The sequence below is a fragment of the Nerophis ophidion genome, linkage group LG17 (genome assembly GCF_033978795.1).
Source record: "Nerophis ophidion isolate RoL-2023_Sa linkage group LG17, RoL_Noph_v1.0, whole genome shotgun sequence".
NCBI classification, from domain to species: Eukaryota; Metazoa; Chordata; class Actinopteri; order Syngnathiformes; family Syngnathidae; genus Nerophis; species Nerophis ophidion.
Window position 1 is genome coordinate 37,799,438 of NC_084627.1, and position 23,642 is coordinate 37,823,079.

General features: G+C 39.5%; 1 protein-coding gene and 1 long non-coding RNA gene across 2 annotated transcripts; one reads left to right on the forward strand and one right to left on the reverse strand.

Moving 5' to 3' along the window:
* The first annotated feature begins 1,501 nt into the window (after positions 1-1,501).
* Positions 1,502-21,815, forward strand: ccng2 (cyclin G2). The gene is made up of 8 exons (XM_061876896.1): positions 1,502-1,665; positions 5,328-5,459; positions 9,250-9,387; positions 9,476-9,726; positions 14,396-14,474; positions 14,571-14,669; positions 16,256-16,458; positions 20,737-21,815. The coding sequence occupies exons 2-8, from the start codon at positions 5,355-5,357 to the stop codon at positions 20,870-20,872; spliced, it is 1,011 nt and encodes a 336-aa protein (XP_061732880.1). The 5' UTR covers positions 1,502-1,665; positions 5,328-5,354; the 3' UTR covers positions 20,873-21,815.
* On the reverse strand, positions 2,718-14,921 carry LOC133536404 (uncharacterized). Its single transcript, XR_009802460.1, has 2 exons — positions 14,543-14,921; positions 2,718-3,130 (listed from the first exon to the last, which is right to left on the reverse strand). It is a non-coding gene; the product is annotated as an uncharacterized LOC133536404 (long non-coding RNA).
* Positions 21,816-23,642: the final 1,827 nt, after the last annotated feature.

A 23,642-nucleotide genomic window follows, 5' to 3' on the forward strand; every position in this document is an offset into this window, starting at 1 on the left:
GTTTCTTTATTTGAAGAAAGGTACTGTATAGGATGGACCACTCGTCCAGAGTCAGGACCCAGGATGGACCGCTCGCTCGCCTGTGTATCGGTTGAGGACATCTCTGCGCTGCTGATCCGCCTCCGCTTGGTATGCTTTCCTGCTGGCTCCACTTTGGACGGGACTCTCGCTACTATATTGGATCCACTTTGGTCTGGGTTCTCACGGTTATGTTAGATCCACTATGGATTGGACTTTCACAATATCATGTTAGACCCGCTCGACATCCATTGCTTTTGGTCCCCCGGGGGAGTGGGGGAGGGGGTGCCCACATATGCGGTCCTCTCCAAGGTTTCTCATGGTCATCATTGTCGACCTCCCACTGGGGTGAGTTTTTCCTTACCCTTATGTGGGCTCTACCGAGGATGTCGTTGTGGTTTGTGCAGCCCTTTGAGACACTTGTGATTTAGGGCTATATTAATAAAGATTGATTGATTGATTGATTGATTGATTGATTGAGTAAAATAAATGAATCATCCACCCATCCATCCACGTTCTACGGCTTGTCCCTTTTTGTACGTGGTATTTTTCCACTGTAGCAGATGTGGTCCAAACAATGTCAAATTTGGGTATGTCCCATCATCCATTTTCTACCGCTTGTCCCTTTTGGGGTCGCGTGTGGTGCTGGATCCTATCTTAGTTCCATTCGTGCGGAATGTTAAGCTGTTAGACATTTTATCTTTGCTCATTTGGCCAGGCAACTGAAATTGAGTGCAAAGTACAGAGAATACCTTCTGTAAAAGTGAGATATGTTTTATTCTGTGTAGCCTATTTTGTTTCGTTGAATGTTTGTGTTAGCAGTTTGAAAGACATCCGCTTTTAACGCTTAAAATACACGCGCATGTGCGCAGGCTCGAGCGAAAAACAACGGAGTCTACGCAAAAATGGGTGTGCGTTCTCAGCGTAAGATATACGTAAAGATGTTGCATTAGCAGTTGAAAGACACATCCGCTTTTAATGCTTAATACACATGCGCATGCGCGAAAGCTCGAGCGAAAAACAACGGAGTCATTACGCAAAAATGGGTGTGCTTTCTCAGCGTAAAATATAGGTAAAAATGTTGTATTTTTAATTATTTTCACGTATGTATCATTCCTATATATTCCATCAACCATCTCAATTATGTACTGAAAACGTAATTACAGCGTAGAGCAGCTTTTCATTTGAGATCAAATGACACTGCCTTACGTAAAGCCATATTTGCGTAAGGGATTACGTCACCGGACAAGAGCCAATCAAATAAGCCCATTTTGGGCGGACAATTTGAACCGTGGAAAATCCCCCCCGCTGATTGGTTGACAGAAACGTCCATTGAAGGAGTCTTTTTTTATTCCCCCAAGGTCGGTTGAATTTCAACTCCAATGACAGATTTTGTTATGTTTCGTAACATAATATTACCCTAAAGCATTAATACGCCAGATGGGTTTGTGTACGTAAATAAAACGGTAGGCATTTGGCTTGTTGACAAGAAGCAATTTTTTTTCTTTACACCATATTAGTCCTTCGGTGACGTCACTAAGTGGGCGTATGTGTTAGCAACATCAACAAAAGAGCAAAAGGAGAAAGGAGAGTAGAACCTCAGAAGGAATACCAAGACAGATATGTGGATCTAATTTGCCCTAACAGGTAAGAATCGCTTCTAGCAATTTATAGGCATGCAATGCGCGGATTTTTACTGTAATTTAAACGGAGAAGGGAAAAATTCGGGGAAAAAAACAGACAATAATGCCATGATTTTGTAAATATTCCACGTCGGGTTACGTTCTTCTAGGATAGTAATAGTAATTTTCCATCAGATTGCATGATTTCCTACTAAATATGTGTTTTCTTGTCTAATTGTTGGTATCCTTGCAGCTCTGCTCCGTACTATTAAAAAAATAAAAAAATATATATATACAAAAACGAATTGTATACGATATGGTGTGTAAATTACTTTCAGTTTCGATACAAACCGTGCATAAAAGTCCACTGTTGTGCGTTTGAGAAATAAGGTAAATAACAACCCATCCCCCGCTCCGAGGAGAGGATTTAAACGCTTGGTCGCTGGCGAGCTGCAGTCGACGCTACTTAGCTTCTTTTTATTACCGTCATTGAAATGAAACAATGTACGACTGAAGTGTGTTAGATAATTTTGTGTGGTCCAAAAAAAACCTTAGTGGGTCATCAAAACAAGCAGTTGTTTTCGGGCCAGGGGCCACCGAAGGCGTTTACCAGGGAAATTTGACACCGGAGTGGAAGTGGGCCGGGCTGTGAGACTCCCCTTTAAAAAAGGGGTCACAGGTGCTAGCTTGTATTAAATTACACCGTATCGGTTTAATCTCTACTTTAGATGTACGATTATACTATATCTGAGTTATTGTGCAGAAATATGGGGAAATTACTACAAAAGTACACTTTATTAACTACAAATGTGCGCTACATTCGTTAACTATCCATCTATCTTCTTGCTTATCCGAGGTGGGGCGCGGGGGCAGCAGCCCAAGCAGGGAAGCTCACACTTTCCTCTCCCCAGCTACTTCATCCAGCTCTTTCTGGGGTATCCCGAGGCGTTCCCAGGCCAGCGGGGTGACATAGTCTTCTCCATGGCCTCCTACCGGTCAGACATGCCCGAAACACCTCCCAAGGGAGGCGTTCGTTAACCGTGTTACAAAAAAGATAAATTAGACTGATACATAATGTTGTATATAGAGAACACACAAGCCCTTTATTTATGGGATCATAAATATTAAAGTTCAATGATTTGGTAAAAAAAATAAAATAATGGGGCTTCACGGCGGAGCTGGGGTTAGTGCGTCTGCCTCACAATACGAAGGTCCTGATTAGTCAGGGTTCAATCCCGGGCTCTGGATCCTTCTGTGTGGAGTTTGCATGTCCTCCCCGTGACTGCATCGGTTCCCTCCGGGTATTCCGGCTTCCTCTCACCTCCAAAGACATGCACCTGTGGATAGGTTGATTGGCAACACTAATTTGGCCCTAGTGTGTGAATGTTGTCTATCTGTGTTGGCCCTGCAATGAGGTGGGGACTTGTCCGAGGTGTACCCTGACTTCCGCCCGATTGTAGCTGAGATGGGCACCAGCGCCCCCCGCAACCCTAAAGGGAATAAGCGGTAGAAAAATGGATGGATTTGGTAAAATTGAAAAAATAGCTAAAATGATGTACAAAGCAAACTATAACGTGCTGCCAAAGAATGTACAACAATTCTTCTCTACTAAGGAGTGAAGTGAATTATGTTTATATAGCCCTTTTCTCTAGTGACTCAAAGCGCTTTACATAGTGAAACCTAATATCTAAGTTACCTTTAAACCAGTGTGGGTGGCACTGGGGGCAGGTGGTTAAAGTGTCTTGCCCAAGGGCACAATGGCAGTGACTAGGATGGCGGAAGTGGGAATCGAACCTGGAACCCTCAAGTTGCTGGCACGGCCACTCTGCCAACCGAGCTATGCCACCCCCAGGACAAATATAACCTTAGAGCAGTGTTTTTTCACCTTTTTGGAGGTACAGAACCCCACCAGTTTAATATGTGCATTTTTCTTTAGTGAAAAAAAAATGTTTTTTTGTTTTTTTTTTCAAATTCAAGACAAAGTTTTATGTTTTTGGTAACACTTTAGTATAGGTAACATATTCTAAGTAACAAAAGCTTAATTTAAAGTTATTTGGACACTAGAGGAACATATTCTAAGTAATAAAGACTTAATTTAGAGTTAGTGTTATAATAAGGCCATGCTGAATAAGGCATTAATAAGTACTTAAGAGCCAATATGTTACTAATTTGCATGTTAATAAGCAACAAATTAATGTGGAATATGTTCCCCAAGCTAAAGTGTTACCATGTTTTTTTTACTGGTGCACAAAATGATCATGAATATCACGTTGTTCAAACAACAAAACCAACACAATGCATAAACTCACGACAAATTGCACACCTGCAAATCAGTCAGCTGTTGCTGTATCCGTAATACGCCGATAGGGAGAAGTTTGTGTTTATACGATGAGTCGGGTGTGTTTTGGCCTCTGCGGAACCCCTAGGGTTCGATCAAACCCAGGTTGAAATCTAATTTAAAACATTTGTATGCACGTACAACACTTACAACAGGGGTTTCAAACTAAATTCAACTGGGGACCACTGGATGCAGAGTCTGGGTCCGCAAGAAAAGATAAAGTTGCATACTTCTCAGCATGTCTAGTTTTATAATGCATTTCAAATTGTATTCCTTGTGCACCGCAACTTTCTCTGAAAATAAAAAACGTACAAAGAAATATTGCATCGCCCACTTTTCCTGGAATTGTCTTTGCACATCACTAACCTTTGTCTTCATTGCAGTCTTTGAAAAAGACATGTTTGGGGTTGTGGAATATATTTGTATTTAGCCGACGCACGGAGGATAATGTTATTTCCGCAATGTGTGTCGTTCCGCTTTTTCTCCCTACAGCAACACGGCGGTCGGCGGATAATAGCCTGGAAAGTACCTGGATAGCGGGCGCAAAAAAGCAACGGCTCCCGAAATGTTATCCGGTGTCATATAGAAATATATGTAGTTTTCATAGTGTGAGGCAATGCAAATTAAACAATAAAAAAAACAATAACGGTTTGAATTGATCCAGGTTATAGGGGACTGTTATTACTGACGGACAGGTTTTGCAGTGTGTAAGAAAACCCTGGTCTCCGTGGCAACGTCTCTGTCTTTTTCATTCATTTGCCGCTTTTCCACTAACGCAGGGGTAGGCAACCCAGAATGTTGAAAGAGCAATTTTGGACCAAAATAACAACGCAGTCAAGCGCCATTCATATAAAACTTGCGGGCTGCAATAACATTAAACTCTCATATAAAGGCGGGGGCCGCAAAATAACGTCTCGCGGGCCGCATTTGGAGCTCATACTTTGGAACTCCATATGATTGGAGCTCCTACTTGTTGGTCACAAATAAAACATTCATTAAGTATGGGTCTACTGTAAATGTGACCAAATCTTACCATGAATTTATTTAGTTGGACCCCGACTTAAACAAGTTGATAAACTTATTGGGGTGTTACCATTTAGTGGCCAATTGTACGGAATATGTACTGTACTGTGCATCAGCTGGGTCAAAAGTATACATACAGCAATGTTAATATTTGCTTACATGTCCCTTGGCAAGTTTCACTGCAATAAGGCACTTTTTTGGAATCAAATTAGCCCTGTTTTCTACATCATCTTTTCAACTAAAAATGGTTACTTCACTGGGAAAAAAAAACAGGGAACCACTGACATACATGATTTATCTCATCAACAATTTTGTTTTTGTGGTAGTAAAAAGACGTGAGTGGCAGCGGAGACATGGATGCCTTCAAACTGATGAAGGAGCTGAGGGTGAATTATGACCAGGAGGTGGACTACCTCCCTAAGGAGACTGGCCTGAGTCTTATCGAGTCTACGAACCAGGTGAGTCACTCCATATAGTCACTTGTGGATTATTTTGTTCCAGACAAGTTACATCAAGAAACATCAGTTACACAATTCAACACGTCTCAAAATGTGTAGGAAGAAACCGATCATTTTATCCTACCCCTAAGCAATTATTTGGTCTCTTTCTGTTGAACATGTTTACACTTATAACTTACTGTTGGGCAAAAAAGAATTTAGTCAGTCACCGATTGTGCAAGTTCTCCCACTTAAAATGATGACAGAGGTCTGTAATTTTCATCATAGGCACACTTCAATTGTGAGAGACGGAATGTCGAAAAAAAATCCAGGAATTCACGTTGTAGGAATTTTAAAGAATTTATTTGTAAATTATGGTGGAAAATAAGTATTTGGTCAACCATTCAAAGCTCTCACTGATGGAAGGTTTTGGCTCAAAATCTCACGATACATGGCCCCATTCATTCTTTCCTTAACACAGATCAATCGTCCTGTCCCCTTAGCAGAAAAACAGCCCCAAAGCATGATGTTTCCACCCCCATGCTTCACAGTAGGTGTGGTGTTCTTGGGATACAACTCAGTATTCTTCTTCCTCCAAACACGACGAGTTGAGTTTATACCAAAATGGATACATTGATGATACAGCAGAGGATTGGGAGAATGTCATGTGGTCAGATGAAACCAAAATAGAATTTTTGGTATAAACTCAACTTGTCGTGTTTGGAGGAAGAAGAATACTGAGTTGCATCCCAAGAACACCATACCTACTGTGAAGCATGGGGGTGGAAACATCATGCTTTGGGGCTGTTTTTCTGCTAAGGGGACAGGACGATTGATCCGTGTTAAGGAAAGAATGAATGGGGCCACGTATCGTGAGATTTTGAGCCAAAACCTCCTTCCATCATTGAGAGCTTTGAATGGTTGACCAAATACTTATTTTCCACCATAATTTACAAATAAATTCTTTAAAATTCCTACAATGTCAATTCCTGGATTTTTTTCCCCACATTCTCTCTCACAGTTGAAGTGTACCTATGATGAAAGTTACAGACCTCTGTCATCATTTTAAGTGGGAGAACTTGCACAATCGGTGGCTGACTAAATACCTTTTGCCCCACTGTAAGTGTTTCATAAAAAAAAATTGTTTCACATTCGGTTTGTCCCCATATTTTTTTTAAACGGATGATAAGAATACGTTATAGATAAGATATGCTGTGCTAAAACACCAATAGTCACAGGTTTTGTAACCATAACTCTCTGTTGCAAAGTTGGTAGTAAAGTGTGTAAAAATGGTAATTGCCAGTTCGGATGTCACCTGACTTACGGCAATGACAAGGAAACGGTCAAACTAATAGGAAGAAATCTTAAAACCGTACATTTACCTCATGTTACAGTAGAGAAACACGGTATAGAGCAGGGGTGTCAAACTCATTTTAGATGGGGGGCCACGTGGAGAAAAATCTACTCCCAAGTGGGCCAGACTGGTAAAATAACCAACTTCAGATTGTTTTGTTTAAAAACAGAACAAGCACATTCTGAAAATGCATAAATCATACTGTTGTGTTTTTTTACACTTACATGTTGCAGTTAATAGTGTTCTATCTTTATTTGTCGTTATTTATATTTTCTGAACAAATGACGTGATAATGTTCATCAGTCAACTCATTGGTGTTCATTTTCAATCCATCAAGATAAGAAAATTATATCAAAATCAAATTACAGTATGTTGTTTATGTAATTTTATCATTTTCCTCGACTGATGTACTAACGTCATGTGGTTTATTTTGTACATATGTAGCATCATCTACAAAGATACAAAGAATTGCTATTGCGACATCCAGTGGACACATTTAGAACAGCAGTTTCTTTCATTCAAAAAATTCAGGTTAATTTTTATACTTGGCAAACTCATCCCATTTATGGGATTATGTCCTCATTGTCATACGGTAGGCACATCTTCAGTTCGGTTAAATAGAGCATAATAGAGAATAGAGGGACAGGGGTAGTAAAGAACATCATATGTACTAATACTAGCTAAATTTTTCTGGAAAAAATATAATCACAATTGTCTTGCTTAGAATTGAAATAAGCGGAATGAGAGCGATGGTGTGTGGGTGCTGTGATATGTAGGAGCGAACAGTGGAGTTTATTTTTAGTGTTGATGATGTCCATTTATTAGGAAGAAAGGATGATAGTTATGACAAGTAGATTTTTTTTCATCCAACTATTTTCCTGATCGTTGTTGTGGTATTTTTTGAGCAAAATCTGGGACCTCGGGACTAAATTTCATGTCTTATCATGTGCTAGCGTGATAAGGTTCCTTGAATCCTTAAAATACACATTGAGGCTTTAAAGTGTAATCGATTACAAACATAATCGCTGGCTGCAGCCTAAATTATCATCATGTCTTTAAAGAAAAATCCAATGGCCTTTCTGCCATGCTTAATGGGAAGCCATGTTGGCTTTCTTGATAGAGAAATGAATCAGTTCGTTATTACAATTCGCTCCCTCTGTGAGTTGATACATGACCAGCGAGTCTTGTCATGGCCATCGGTGGATAGAACCAGGGCATCCAGTGTCGGACGCCAAACATCTTAAGTAGAGATGTCTGATAATGGCTTTTTTGCCGATATTGTCCAACTCTTAATTACCGATACCGATATATACAGTCGTGGAATTAACACATTATTATGCCTAATTTTGTTGTGATATCCCCCTGGATGCATTAAACAATGTAACGAAGTTTTCCAAAATAAATCAACTCAAGTTATGGAAAAAAACGCCAACCTGACACTGCCATATTTATTATTGAAGTCACAAAGTGCATTTTTTTTTTTTTAACATGCGTCAAAACAGCAGCTTGGAATTTGGGACATGGTCTCCCAGAGATAATCCTGATACCCACTACAACTATGGGAAATATAATACTTTGATTTTCACAAAGTGCATTATTTAAAACAAAATGTTTAAACTTGCCTCAAAACAACAGCTCCAAAAACAATGAAGGCAAGAAGCTTCAGTCCAGAGTATACTAAAGTAAACAAGTAGAGCATTGAATTTGGGATATTAAAGAGGTTGAGGTGGCCGGGGTTGAGTTGGGGTGGAGGGGGTATATTATAGCGCCCTGGAAGAGTTAGTGCTGCAAGGAGACCTAGGTATTTGTTCTGTTGTGTTTATGTTGTGTTACGGTGTGGATGTTCTCCCAAAATGTGTTTGTCATTTTGTTTGGTGTGGGTTCACAGTGTGGCGCATATTTGTAACAGTGTTAAAGTTGTTTATACGGCCACCTTCAGTGTGACCTGTATGGCTGTCGACCAAGTATGCCTTGCATTCGCCTGTGTGTGTGTGTGTGTGTGTGTGTGTGTGTGTGTGTGTGTGTGTGTGTGTGTGTGAAGCCGTATATATTATGTGACCGGGCCGGCACGCAAAGGCAGTGCCTTTAAGCCTTTGCGGTTTAGTGGCACTCTGTGCTTCTCCCTACATCCGTGTACACAGCGGCGATTAAAAAAAGTCATAAATTTTACTTTTTGAAACTGATACCGATAATTTCAGATATTACATTTTAAAGCATTTATCGGCCGATTTTATCAGACATCTCTAATCTTAAGTCCTTGAGTAAAATGGCAGCTCTTGTTTGTGATTCAGTTTGTTCAGCACAATCAAAAAATAAATAATGTTAGTGTGACCCAGATAACACATTTTTTGTGCAGCCTTATAGTACTCGTAACTAGTCACAATATCTTTTTTTCCAGAAAAGAGAGGTCATCTTGGATTCATATAATTAAATAATTGGTGTTTTTTTTCCACCAAGAACGATGGGCGAATCTCAGCCAAGTGCAGAGATGCCAAAGTGGAAGACCTGTGGAGCCTGACCAGCTTCTTTGGCTACACCACACAGACCTTCGTCTTGGCTGTAAACCTGCTGGACAGATTCCTAGCCATGATGAGGGTACGCGAAGCTTCAATTTATATTTCTGCCGTCAAACCCCTCCCCACCTTGATGTTTAATAACTTATCAAAATGTCGTCCTATTTCAGATCCAACCAAAACACTTGTCCTGCGTCAGCCTCAGCTGCCTCCACATGGCGGCAAAAGTAACGGAGGAGGAGCGCAACCTCGCGCCCACGGACGAGCTCATCCGCATCGGACAGTGCCGGTTCACCGTGTCCGATCTCGGCCGCATGGAGAAGATCATAGCCGAGAAGCTGGACTTCAAGTCCAAATCCGTTACTGCCTTAACCTTCCTGCAGTTGTACCATCAGATCACCTTGTCCCACTCCACCCACCGGTGAGAATGACCGCCACTCCGCAACACATAAATATAGCTTGTTCTTCAATCCAATCCAATCCACTTTATTTATATAGCACATTTAAACAACAATAACGTTTCCAAAGTGCTGCACAGCCATGTTAAAAACAATATTATGCTCCACCAATGACTGAATAAAACAAAAAATGAATACAAATAAAACCAATAAAAACAATATAAAAACAAATATGATTAAAAACTATTTTAAAGGGTAAAATCAATTAAAACAGTAAAATGAAAATAAAAGTGTATAAAAAACACAGAGGACAACAGAGGACAGAGGACCACACAACTCACATAGTGTTAAAAGCCAAAGAATAAAAGTGGGTCTTAAGACGAGACTTAAAACACTCCACTGTGGAAGCAGTTTGAACATGGAGCGGCAGAGTGTTCCAGAGTTTAGGGCCGACCACAGAGAAGGCCCTGTCTCCCCTGGTCTTAAGTCTGGTCTTGGGCACCACGAGCTGGAACTGGCTTTCGGACCTCAGAGCGCGCGCAGGGATGTAAATTTGGATGAGGTCCGAGATATATTCAGGTGCCAGTCCATGTAAAGATTTAAAAACAAACAGCAATGTTTTAAAATCAATTCTAAAATGAACAGGGACCCAGTGCAAATTCTGAAGAATTGGGGTTATATGCTGGCGTTTCCTGGCCCCTGTTAAAAGTGGTTATAGAAAGCCCAAGTAAGCCAGAAACGGTGACACATCAAAAATAAAAGAAGCAGACACACCTTGGGAGTCACTACACACACACACAAGTTATGAGGAAATATATGAAAACAAAAAGCACCACCCCACACTAACCACAATGACCCAACCCTCAACTGGCCTTAAAATAAACAGAAAGTAAACACTCTTTAATGTCATTTGTGAAAATGAAATAAGGAAGCATTTACATTTTTTACATACCTTATTTTTCGGTTTATAAGTATAAGTCGCACCGGCCAAAAATGCATAATAAAGAAGGAAAAGCATATGTAAGTCGCAATAGAGTAAAAGTTGCATTTTTGGGGGGAAATTTTTCTCGCTTACTACAAACTTTCTTTCTGCTGCATATTTCACTTAGGGTGACTAAACAGTCACTATGCTGTTTAGTCACTATAGTAATTAAAACTTGTGTTCACATCCACAGGAACAACACGGGTTAGCCTACTCCATACAGTATTTACAACCTTACTAGTGTTCACTTCACAGCAGGGCTGGGCGATATGGCCTTTTTTTAATATCTCGATATTTTTAGGCCATATCGCGATACACGATATATATCTCGATATTTTGCGTTAGCCTTGAATGAACACATGATGCATATAATCACAGCAGTATGATGATTCTATGTGTCTACATTAAAACATTTTTCTACAGACTGCATTAATATATGCTCATTTTAAACTTTCAAGCAGAGAGGGAAAACACAACTAAGTCAATTGACCAAAACTGTATTTATTAAACAGTTATTAAGCAGTGGCACAAACATTCATGTTGTTTTTAAAACAGAAAATGCAAGATTGTCAGAGACGTTTCAAAACAAACTATGAGTGCACTTTTGTGCATGATGTCACTAAGATGACATGTGAAAACAACACTAAATTAAAGTGCACTTTTTGTACAGAACACCACTAAAATAGTATAAAACAAATAAAGTGCACTTTTGTGCATGATGTCACACAAGATATTTCAATAACTGTCAAATAAAAATGAGTTGCATAATAAGAAATCAAATAGTGTATGTCCTTCGCTATGTGGTAGCTTACTGCGGACGTTATCTCCTTCTGTTGTTGACTTATGTTTTCATACAGTGTTGATCTGGAAATAGTTACTTCCGCATTTTGTCGGTGTGGCACCGAACGGAGATGTTGACATGCAGAGTTTCAAGCACTCTTCATTCTCTAGCGGGTGACTTTTCAAATGATGCTAGAAATTAGCACTGGTGTTACTTTTTGTAGCAACGCTTTTGCCGCATAATTGTTCAACATCTTCCCGCTTGAAGCCAAACCACCGCCAGATGATGGACCCCCCCTGCTGTTTTTCTTGGGAATTAATTCTTCCTTAATTTGTTACCAGATTCGCACCTTCTTTCTCTCGTATTACCACTCGCACCACAGCTAACGTTTCCCATGCTGCTACCTCTCTGCTCCGTGAGGGCGTATATGTATGTGACGTATGTAAGAAGGTGCGCTTGTTTTACGTCTCTGTGAGAAGGAGACAAGAAAGAGTGGGAAGAGCCTGTAGTGTAGTGCCAGCAGCTAAAAGCAACTGCGTGAGAACGTATACTCGAATATCACGATATAGTCATTTTATATATCAAGACAAACCTGCGATATATCGAGTATATCGATATATCGCCCAGCCCTAATTTCACTACTTCCAGCTTGTAACCTGCAGTGTATGATTTCCTTTTTGGTGCAATTTTTGTTCAGCCCTTCTCAGTTTTTAGGAGTTACCGCCAATGTTGAAATTATCAATTTTCATAGGTACAGAAGTAGTAGCAGGTAGCATCTTTTTTTTTCCACAATGCACTTCTGCCATGACCCACCCCCGCCAAGTTTTTATTGGTCGACACGTGTGTGTGTGTGTGTGTGTGTGTGTGTGTGTGTGTGTGTGTGTGTGTGCGTGTGTGTGTGTGTGTGTGTGTGTGTGTGTGTGTGTGTGAGACGATTGCTGATATACGCCTAGTCTCTTACGTGAATGAGATAAATAATACAGTAATGTTTTAATAATTTCACACATAAGTCGCTCCAGAGTATAAATCGCACCCCCGGCCAAACTATGAAAAAACTGCGACTTAAAATCAGAAAACTACGGTACTTTTTGGGCTTTATTGTGGCAGATATGTCATCTGCAAGTTCAAGTCGGCCAATGTTTTTTTGTAGTCAGCTTGTACACAATCTCTTTGTTTTTGCTCGCTGGTGCTTTTCCACCGCACTCTGGGTTTGTTTGTGTACGCCGTTTTGGGCCGGCAGCCAAACTATCAGACAGCTGCGTCTGGCTGAAGTGGGCTGATAAGATTTGTTGCTTACGGCTGCTTGAACTTGCATAACCGGTTGTGATCAATGTGTGCTTTGCTGAATATTTGTGTGGGCTGCTGTGTGTCAACTGCTCAAAACTGTAACATTTATAACTATGCGGCTATCTTTATCGGCCACCAATCGGTATCAGCAGATTTCCGTGGAAAAAAACATGCAGCTAGCAGATAACTTTATGTCCATACAGTGTGGATCCGCTACCCTAAGTTAATAAACCAAGTAAATGCAATCAACAGCATTCTAAATCGATTAAACATTTAAAAAAATATATTTTTAGGCCAGTTCCGCGCTTACTCTCTGTTCATATATATTGAACCGCCAAAAGGAGCTTGTTTTAAAAATGTTTTATTATCATTTCTATACCAAATTATTTTATTGCAAGAGTATGTTTGAATTAATAATTGTGTTGAATCGAGAATCGATTCCGAATAGAATTGTTATCCCAGGAATCGGACTGGAATTGAATCATGAGTTGTTGCAAAACAATTTAAATTCCTAACACATAATAGTTTGAGCTCTTTAGTTGTTGTGTAATATTCACTTTGTTTCAATCAAACACTTGTTTGTAATTAGAGATGTCCGATAATGGCTTTTTTGCCGATATCCGAAATTCCCCACCTCTTAATTACTGATTCAAAATCAGGTTTCAAATAATAATAATGATAATAAAAAAATATCAATGGCATATCAAATAAAATTTAAATAAAAATTGAATGCCTCTTTTCTATTTGCAGCCTTCTGAGATAAATATCAAAATATATTGTAGCGTCCCGGAAGAGTTAGTGCTGCAATGGGTTCTGGGTATTTGTTCTGTTGTGTTTATGTTGTGTTACGATGCTCTCCCGAAATGTGTTTGTCATTCTTGCTTGGTGTGGGTTCACAGTGTGGCGCACATTTGTAACAGTGTTAAAGTTGTATAAATTATACGGCCACCCTCAGCATGACCTGTATGGCTGTTGACCAAATATGCCCTGCGTTCACTTATGTTCGTGTAAAAGCCGCAAATATTATGTGACTGAAAAAAATCCAATACCAAAATGGATACATGGATGATACAGCAGAGGATTGGGAGAATGTCATGTGGTCAGATGAAACCAAAATATAACTTTTTGGTATAAACTCAACTCGTCGTGTTTGGAGGAAGAATAGTGAGTTGCATCCCAAGAACACCAAACCTACTGTGAAGCATGGGGGTGGAAACAACATGCTTTGGGGCTCTTTTTCTGCTAAGGGGACAGGACGATTGATCCGTGTTAAGGAAAGAATGAATGGGGCCATGTATCGTGAGATTTTGAGCCAAAACCTCCTTCCATTAGTGAGCGCTTTGGACGGTTGACCAAATACTTATTTTCCACCATAATTTACAAATAAATTCTTTAAAATTCCTACAATGTGAATTCCTGGATTTTTTTTTTCACATTCTGTCTCTCACAGTTGAAGTGTACCTATGATGAAAATTACAGACCTCTGTCATCATTTTAAGTCGGAGAACTTGCACAATCGGTGGCTGACTAAATACTTTTTTCCCCCACTGTACATGCAGCAAACAAAATACATTTCCTGTTGAGATCATGGCTTGAGCTTGAAAAACTGGACTGACATTTATTTGTGTGTCCGTGTGAACAGGAAGGAGACTCTGAGCTTGGAGAAGCTGGAGGCTCAGCTTAAAGCCTGTCTGTGTCGCATATCCTTCTCCAAAGCCAAGGTAGGAATTCAAGTCAGGGTTCAAATGTCATCGTGAATACAGCAGCTCACAGACATGTTTAAACTTACTGAATTCTTTATTTGTTTGTCCATCCAGCCCTCCGTTCTAGCATTCGCTCTCTTGAGACTGGAGATCGAGGCCTTTCACTCGGAGGACATGCTGGAAATAGCTCACCATATCCAGAGACACCTGAAGGTAAACCACAACAAAGAGCAGCACTATTTAACGTCACAAGTCTTTAAAAATGGGGGAAATGTATCAAGTGAGACCAGATTTCCTTGTGTCGCCACATTATTTATCATTTGAAAGCACAGCAAGAAAGCCGCTAACAGAGTCAAGGTTAAAGTAAGCACAAACACAACATTGTTTTCCTATTGGTGGAAAAAAACAAACATGTCAGCAATCAGTCAAAGCATGAGCAGCAGTTTGGTTGCAGAGGCAACTATTTGACACCATTTTACTTTTTTGCTAAATGTGTACAAAACAATGGTAAATATACATTTGCATTCTAAATAGAGCTGTCCAAAAATGGCTTTTTTGCCGACATCCAATATTGTCCATCTCTTAATTAACGATTCCGATATCGACTGATACCGATATATACAGTCGTGGAAATAACATACCTAATTTTGTTGTGATGCCCCGCAAGGGTGAGGTACAGAGCGCCAATAAACCTTAAAGACACTGCCTTTGCGGGTGTGGCTACGGCTTTTCACACACACAAGCGAATGCAACGCACACTTGGTCAACAGCCCTCACACTGAGGGTGGCCGTATAAACAACTTTAACACTGTTACAAATATGCGCCACACTGTGAACCCACACCAAACAAGAATGACAAACACATTTTGGGGAGAACATTCGCACCGTAACACAACATAAACACAACAGAACCCCTTACAGCACTAACTATGATATACACCCCGCCCACCTCAGCCTCCTCATGCTCTCTCAGGGAGAGCATGGCCCAAATTCCAAGCTGCTGTTTAGAGGCATGTTAAAAAAATAATGCACTTTGTGACTTCAATAATAAATATGGCAGTGCCATGATGGCATTTTTTTTCCAGAACTTGAGTTGATTTAGTTTGTAAAACCTTGTTACATTGTTTAATGCATCCAACGGGGCATCACAACAAAATTAGGCATAATAAAGTGTTAATTCCACGACTGTATACATCGGTATCGGTTGATATCGGAATCGGTATTTAAGAGTTGGACAATATCGTCAAAAAAGCCATTATCGGACATTTCTACTGAAGAGTATGAAATGAGGTGAAAACATCATTTAGAGCAGTAGTTCCCAACCACCGGGCTCGATTGGTACCGGGCCGCAGAATAATTTTTTATTAATTTTGTTATTAAATCAACATAAAAAACACAATATACACTTACAATTAGTGCACCAACCCCAAAAAAACCTCCCTTTTTCATGACCGGTCCGCAGCTACAAAAAGGTTGGGCACCATTGATTTAGAGGTATTGAAATTATGATTGTATTATTGTCAAATTTAACATGCAATTCTGTCCCAAAGGTTAACACAATTAGCATGTTTACTGTTCAGTTGCATCATCACCGCCTATATTGATCTATAAGGAATTGTGCAGACATTCTATCAGGTTTCCAACCTAAACAAATAGTTTTTTTGTGTATCCTGGTTCCTTTTTATCTTCGAAGCCTACAAAGAAACCAGTTTGTGCGCACAAGACAGCAATATGCATGTTTTACTGACGTCAGAACGGCCAAAAAAGCTCACCGATCCGGTGTCTTCGTCTGGTTTCAGATTGCAGATGCTGAACTCCTGCTGTGGCGCACTCAAGTCGCTCAGTGTTTGTCAGCCTACGCTTCGCCAGAGTGCAGCAAACCCAATCACAGGAAGCTGCAGTGGGTGGTGTCTCGCCGTACCGCCCAGAACCTCCAGAGCAGCTACCGCAGCGTACCCGAACTGCCTACCATCCCCGAGGGCTGCTGGGACGAGAGCGAGAGGTGAGAATTTTGACACTTGATCCAAGTCTCTCGTTCACACCATTTAAATATTAAGTTATTTTAAATCTAAACATTTAGATATGGGCCAAAAGTTTGGACACACCTTCTCATTCAATGCGTTTTCTTTATCTTCATGACTATTTACATTGTAGATTGTCACTGAAGGCATCAAAACTATGAATGAACACATGTGGAGTTGTGTACTTAACAAAAAAGAGTGAGATAACTGAAAACGTATTATATTCTAGTTCCTTCAAAATAGCCACCCTTTGCTCTGATTACTGCTTTGCACGCTCTTGGCATTCTCTGGATGAGCTTGAAGAAGTAATCACCTGAAATGGTTTTTACTTCACAGGTGTACCTTTTAAGGGTTGATTAGTGGAATTTCTTGCTTTATCAATGGGGTTGGGACTAGAGATGTCTCCAAACTTCATGTGACCTTACAATTAGCCCACGTACAGTAAGCAGAGAGCTTCTTGGAATGGGGTTCCATGGCCGAGCAGCTGAATCTAAGCCATACATCACCAAGTCCAATGCAAAGCGTGGGATGCAGTGATGTAAAGCACGTCGCCACTGGACTCTAGAGCAGTGGGGACGCCTTCTCTGAAGTGATGAATCACGCTTTTCCGTCTGGCAATCTGATGGACCGGTCTGGGTTTGGAGGTTGCCAGGAGAACGGTACATTTCGGTCTGCATTGTGCCGAGTGTGAAATTTGATGTAGGAGGAATTATGGTGTGGGGTTGTTTTTCAGGAGTTGGGCTTGGCCCCTCAGTTCCAGTGAAAGGAACTTTGAAGGCTACTAGTTTCCAAAACATTTTGGACAATTCCATGGGATGGTACTTCAAGGTTATACAGTGGGGCAAAAAAGTATTTAGTCAGCCACCGATTGTGCAAGTTCTCCCACTTAAAATGATGACAGAGTTCTGTAATTTTCATCATGGGTACACTTCAACTGTGAGAGACAGAATGTGTAAAAAAATCCAGGAATTCACATTGTAGGAATTTTAAAGAATTTATTTTTAAATTATGGTGGAAAATAAGTATTTGGTCAACCATTCAAAGCTGTCACTGATGGAAGGAGGTTTTGGCTCAAAATCTCACGATACATGGCCCCATTCATTCTTTCCTGAACACGGATCAATCGTCCTATCCCCTTAGCAGAAAAACAGCCCCAAAGCATGATGTTTCCACCTCCATGCTTCACAGTAGGTATGGTGTTCTTGGGATGCAACTCAGTATTCTTCTTCCTCCAAACACGATGAGTTGAGTTTATACCAAAATGGATACATGGATGATACAGCAGAGGATTGGGAGAATGTCATGTGGTCAGATGATACCAAAATAGAACTTTTTGGTAAAAACTCAACTCGTCGTGTTTGGAGGAAGAAGAATACTGAGTTGCATCCCAAGAACACCATACCTACTGTGAAGCATGGGGGTGGAAACATCATGCTTTGGGGCTATTTTTCTGCTAAGGGGACAGGACGGTTGATCCGTGTTAAGGAAAGAATGAATGGGGCCATGTAGGGTGAGATTTTGAGCCAAAACCTCCTTCCATCAGTGCGTGCTTTGAATGGTTGACCAAATACTTATTTTCCACCATAATTTAAAAATAAATTCTTTAAAATTCCTACAATGTGAATTCCTGGATTTTTTTTCACATTCTGTCTCTCACAGTTGAAGTGTACCTATGATGAAAATGACAGACCTCTGTCATCATTTTAAGTGGGAGAACTTGCACAATCGGTGGCTGACTAAATACTTTTTTGCCCCACTCTATGTGAGTCAAGGCAGGTGGCCAAATACTTTGGGCAGTATAGTGTATTTTACAATAGCTATTTATGGTCTCATAATAAGTCATTTTTTGGAACCCTCTATGAAGAATAAACTCTGCCAGTGTAATACAAGTGGGTGCCAAAGTGTACAGACAACACAAGAGTAGTAAAGCTGGAGTATTTAAAAGTGTCTGGCACCCCGCTGGGGTCAATTTGACGTCTCCTGGGCAACAAGGCGCTAAACAAACCATATCAGTAGTCATGTAACAACACGTACTGTCAGCAGGAAAATACCCAACGCTCCAACAAAGAGAAGCAAACTTGGACTTTGAGGCGTGAACTCAAACTGAACTGAACTTTAAAGGAATAATATTTTTTCTCCCCCGCACTGTTTCGTTTTGTGCTCGTTCTCCAAGGCAAAGGGTACGACACACACACACACAACCCGCGTCACAGAGGCGCGCCTCACGTATCTCCCAATGTTGCGTGACAGCAGTCATGTCCCACTCAGACCAGTTTCCATGACATCACACTTGTTTTGAAATATGTTGAAAGTCCCGAGAAAACAGGAAGTTATGGAAATAATGTACACTTGGGATGACGCATTTAAAAATGAGATGACCAAACTCTTTGAAACCCAATCATGATGTCTGATTTAACCGTGACACATGTGCATATCATTTTGATGGAAGCTCGGAGAGAGGAACAATTCATTTTGGAGTGAATTATATTTATATAGCACTTTTCTCTAGTGACTCAAAGCGCTTGACATAGTGAAACCCAATGTATAATTTACATTTAAACCAGTGTGGGTGGCACTGGGAGGAGGTGGGTAAATTGTGTTGCTCTAGGACACAACGGCAGTGACTACGATGGCGGAAGGGGGAATCGAACTTGGAGCCCTCAAAAAAATATATTTACAGTGGGGCAAAAAAGTATTTAGTCAGCCACAGATTGTGCAAGTTCTCCCACTTAAAATGATGACAGAGGTCTGGAATTTTCATCATAGGTACTGTTGGATTTGGTTGTCTTTTTATTTCCTAGTCAGATTTTAGAACAGCTAAAGTGTGAGCCTTTTACATAGACCTTGAATTTGGAATGTTGGAATGAAGACATAACAATCCCTATCTCAACTGTCCGAGGTAGGGAGGAGAAGAAGAGGGGCGGGTGAGAGTGAGGGAGGAGGGAGAAACTGCCATTTTAGGATTAGATCAATTTGGACCGTGCTTTGAAATGTTGTATCTAGATTGATCTCCCAAGGCGCTTTAGTAATAAAATATTAAAATGAGCAACCTCTGTCTCTGATTGATTTAAAACCAGCTTATGTGTCATAAGAGAACCTGGGGGCGTTGACTGAAGGAAGAACAGGTCCAAAGCGCAACAGTACACTTCAACTGTGAGAGACAGAATGTGGGGGGAAAAATCCAGGAATTCACATTGTAGGAATTTTAAAGAATTTATTTGTAAATTATGGTGGAAAATAAATATTTGGTCAACCATTCAAATTTCTCACTGATGGAAGGAGGTTTTGGCTCAAAATCTCACGATACATGGCCCCATTCATTCTTTCCTGAACACGGATCAATCGTCCTGTCCCCTTAGCAGAAAAACAGCCCCAAAGCATGATGTTTCCACCCCCATGCTTCACAGTAGGTGTGGTGTTCTTGGGATGCAACTCAGTATTCTTCTTCCTCCAAACACGACGAGTTGAGTTTATACCAAAAAGTTATATTTTGGTTTCATCTGACCACATGACATTCTCCCAATCCTCTGCTGTATGATCCATGTATCCATTTTGGTATAAACTCAACTGGTGGTGTTTGGAGGAAGAAGAATACTGAGTTGCATCCCAAGAACACCATACCTACTGTGAAGCATGGGGGTGGAAACATCATGCTTTGGGGCTGTTTTTCTGCTAAGAGGACAGGACGATTGATCAGAGTTAAGAAAAGAATGAATGGGGCCATGTATCGTGAGATTTTGAGCCAAAACCTCCTTCCATCAGTGAGAGCTTTGAATGGTTGACCAAATACTTATTTTCCACCATAATTTACAAATAAATTCTTTAAAATTCCTACAACGTGAATTCCTGGATTTTTTTTCCACATTCCGTCCCCCACAGTTGAAGTGTACCTATGATGAAAATTACAGACCTCTGTCATCATTTTAAGTGGGAGAACTTGCGCAATCGGTGGCTGACTAAATACTTTTTTGCCCCACTGTATTTATATATATTTTTAAGACCTTAGTTTAGAAGCTCTTTGGTCGCCCTAACAACAAAGCGCTACGGGAAAACCTGGGCCAATACCCGAGGCTCCAGAAAAAGGGAAAACAAGTAGCCGCAAATCAATTCGTGGCGACCTGAACACAAATATAAGGGAAAAACGAGGATGTTTGTTGGTTTTCAAGACATTCCAATATGTCACCATCAGCTGGTGGATAAAGAGGATTTTTTGTTGATGCAATGATAACGACGGTGTACTTTTTTTTTTCTTTCTACAGTGAGGACTCCTGTGAGGACACAATGAGTTCAGGGGAGGAGTCCCTCAGCAGCTCCCTGGGCAGCGACGCAGAGGGACCCTTCTTCCCGAAACACCTCCTACGCCACCACAAACGCCGCCAATACCTCGACGCCTAGATGCCTCCGCCTGCAGCAGCTTTTTTTGTTATTTATTATCCACTAAGTGAACTGCACAACAACTTGTTTTGTTGAATAGTTTAGTTTGTAGATGTGCCGTCGCTGCATGGTGGGATGTCACATTCCAAGACAAAGAACGTGCAAACAGACCAGAGCAAAAAAAAAAAAAAAGTTACAGTTGAGTTTGCCAAAAAGTGGCATTTATTGAAAGTTGTGTTGACTGTTATTAATCAAATATGAAATTAGTTTACTAATCCACAGAAGTTGAAGGCAGCTACAGACGCCGTGATCTGGATCGAGTCTACTTTTATGTTGTCGTGGTAACCGCTATGATTGTTAACCGCAGTGAAACCAAAATTAAAAAAAAACCCAGAGACGTTTGAAACCGCAAGCACTTCAACGAGGCAACTGATAGAAACGAAAAAGTTGTACGGTGAATCATTTCATCAAATTGAGGAAGTGATATCCAGATATGATTGAAACTGCAGCTGCTCTCATCTTCTGACTTTGTTTATTTGCACACTTCCGAATTCAAGTGTTGAAACTGAAAGCATGACTTTGTGACTGACGTGGGGAAAAAAGTGTGTTTTTTTTTTTTGATCTCCTTGTTGAACATTACTCAAAGCAGGGTAAAAAAAAAAAAAAGACGTGAAATCATCAGGTGAGCATGTTGTTTATGGTAGTGTGTGTGTTTGTGTGTGTGTGTTTGACCCTGAGTTTAAAGTTGCCAATGTTAGGATGTAGCTAAAAAAAAATGTTTTAACTTTGTCCAAAAAGAATGTAAAAAAAAGGAAAAAAAAGTTGAAAATATTTGACAAAATGCACACAAAAATGTAAATTATGTAAAAAAAAAAAAAATGTTAATAGTCTTTGTAGATATTAAGTTATTATTTTGTCACATGTACTGAAAAAAAAAACCTCTTATAAAAAGATTATTTTCAAACTGTTGTCTTCCTTTCTTTTTTCTTTTTAATTTAGAACAGTAACTGCCGCAAAGAACCTCCTTAGATCATTGTGTGATTCTGAATACACGGAATATAAAAAGTACTAGAGATGTCCGAAAATGGCTTTTTTTTGCCGATATTCCGATATGGGATCAACTGAGACCAGGTTTCCTTGTGTCGCCACATTATTTATCATTTGAAAGCACAGCAAGACAGCCACTGTCAAAGTTAAAGTAAACAAACATGACATTGTTTTCCTATTGGTGGGGAAAAAAAAACATGTCAACAATCAGTTAAAGCATGAGCAGCCGTTTGGTTGCAGAGGCAACTATTTGACACCATTTTTGTTTTTTGCTCAATGTGTACAAAACAATAACTATACATTTGCATTCTAAGTTGAGATGTCCGATAGTGGCTTTTTTGCCGATGTTGTCAAACTCTTACCGTATTTTTCGGACTGAGTCGCAGTTTTTTTCATAGTTTGGCCAGGGGTGCGACTTATGTGTGAAATTATTAACACATTAGCGTAAAATATAAAATAATATTATTTAGCTCATTCACGTAAGGGAATAGACCACGGGTCACCAACGCGGTGCCCACGGGCACCAGGTAGCCCGTAAGGACCAGATGAGTAGCCCTCTGGCCTGTTCTAAAAATAGCTCAAATAGCGGCACTTACCAGTGAGCTGCCTCTATTTTTTTAATTTTATTCATTTACTAGCAAGCTGGTCTCGCTTTGCTCGACATTTTTTAATTCTAAGCGAGACAAAACTCAAATAGAATTTGAAAGTCCAAGAAAATATTTTAAAGACTTGGTCTTCACTTGTTTAAATAAATTCATTAATTTTTTTACTTTGCTTCTTATAACTTTCAGAAAGACAATTTTAGAGAAAAAATACAACTTTAAAAATGATTTTAGGATTTTTAAACACATATACCTTTTAAATTCTTTCCTCTTCTTTCCTGACAATTTAAATCAATGTTCAAGTAAATTTATTTTTTTTATTGTAAAGAATAAATACATTTTAATTTAATTCTTCATTTTACCTTCTGTTTTTTTGACGAACAATATTTGTGAAATATTTCTTCAAACCTATTATGATTAAAATTAAAAAAATATATATTCTGGCAAATCTACAAAATCTGTAGAATCAAATTTAAATCTTATTTCAAAGTCTTTTGAATTTCTTTTAAAATTTTTGTTCTGGAAAATCTAGAAGAAATAATGATTTGTCTTTGTTAGAAATATAGCTTGGTCCAATTTGTTATATATTCTGACAAAGTGCAGATTGGATTTTAACCTATTTAAAACATGTCATCAAAATTCTAAAATTAATCTTAATCAGGAAAAATTACTAATGATGTTCCATAAATTCTTTTTAAATTTTTTTCAAAAATATTCGAATTAGCTAGTTTTTCTCTTCATATTTTTCGGTTGAATTTTGAATTTTAAAGAGTCGAAATTGAAGATAAACTATGTTTCAAAATTAAACTTTCATTTTTTTGTGTTTTCTCCTCTTTTAAACGGTTTAATTAAGTGTTTTCTTCATCATTTATTCTCTACAAAAAATCTTCCGTAAAAGGAAAAAAAATGTACGACGGAATTACAGACAGAAATACCCTTATATATATATATGTATATATATATATATACATATTATATATATATATTAATTAAAGGTAAATTGAGCAAATTGGCTATTTCTGGCAATTTATTTAATTGTGTATTAAACTGGTAGCCCTTCGCATTAATCAGTACCCAAGAAGTAGCTCTTGGTTTCAAGAAGGTTGGTGACCCCTGGACTAGACGTATAAGATTTCATGGGA

Excerpts from the sequence above, each read along its gene's own strand:
- ccng2 (XM_061876896.1), top strand. The coding sequence starts at position 5,355 with ATGGATGCCTTCAAACTGATGAAGGAGCTGAGGGTGAATTATGACCAG. Across the intron at positions 9,388-9,475 it reads GATTCCTAGCCATGATGAGG|ATCCAACCAAAACACTTGTC; the intron begins GTACGCGAAGCT and ends GTCCTATTTCAG. Across the intron at positions 9,727-14,395 it reads TTGTCCCACTCCACCCACCG|GAAGGAGACTCTGAGCTTGG; the intron begins GTGAGAATGACC and ends CCGTGTGAACAG.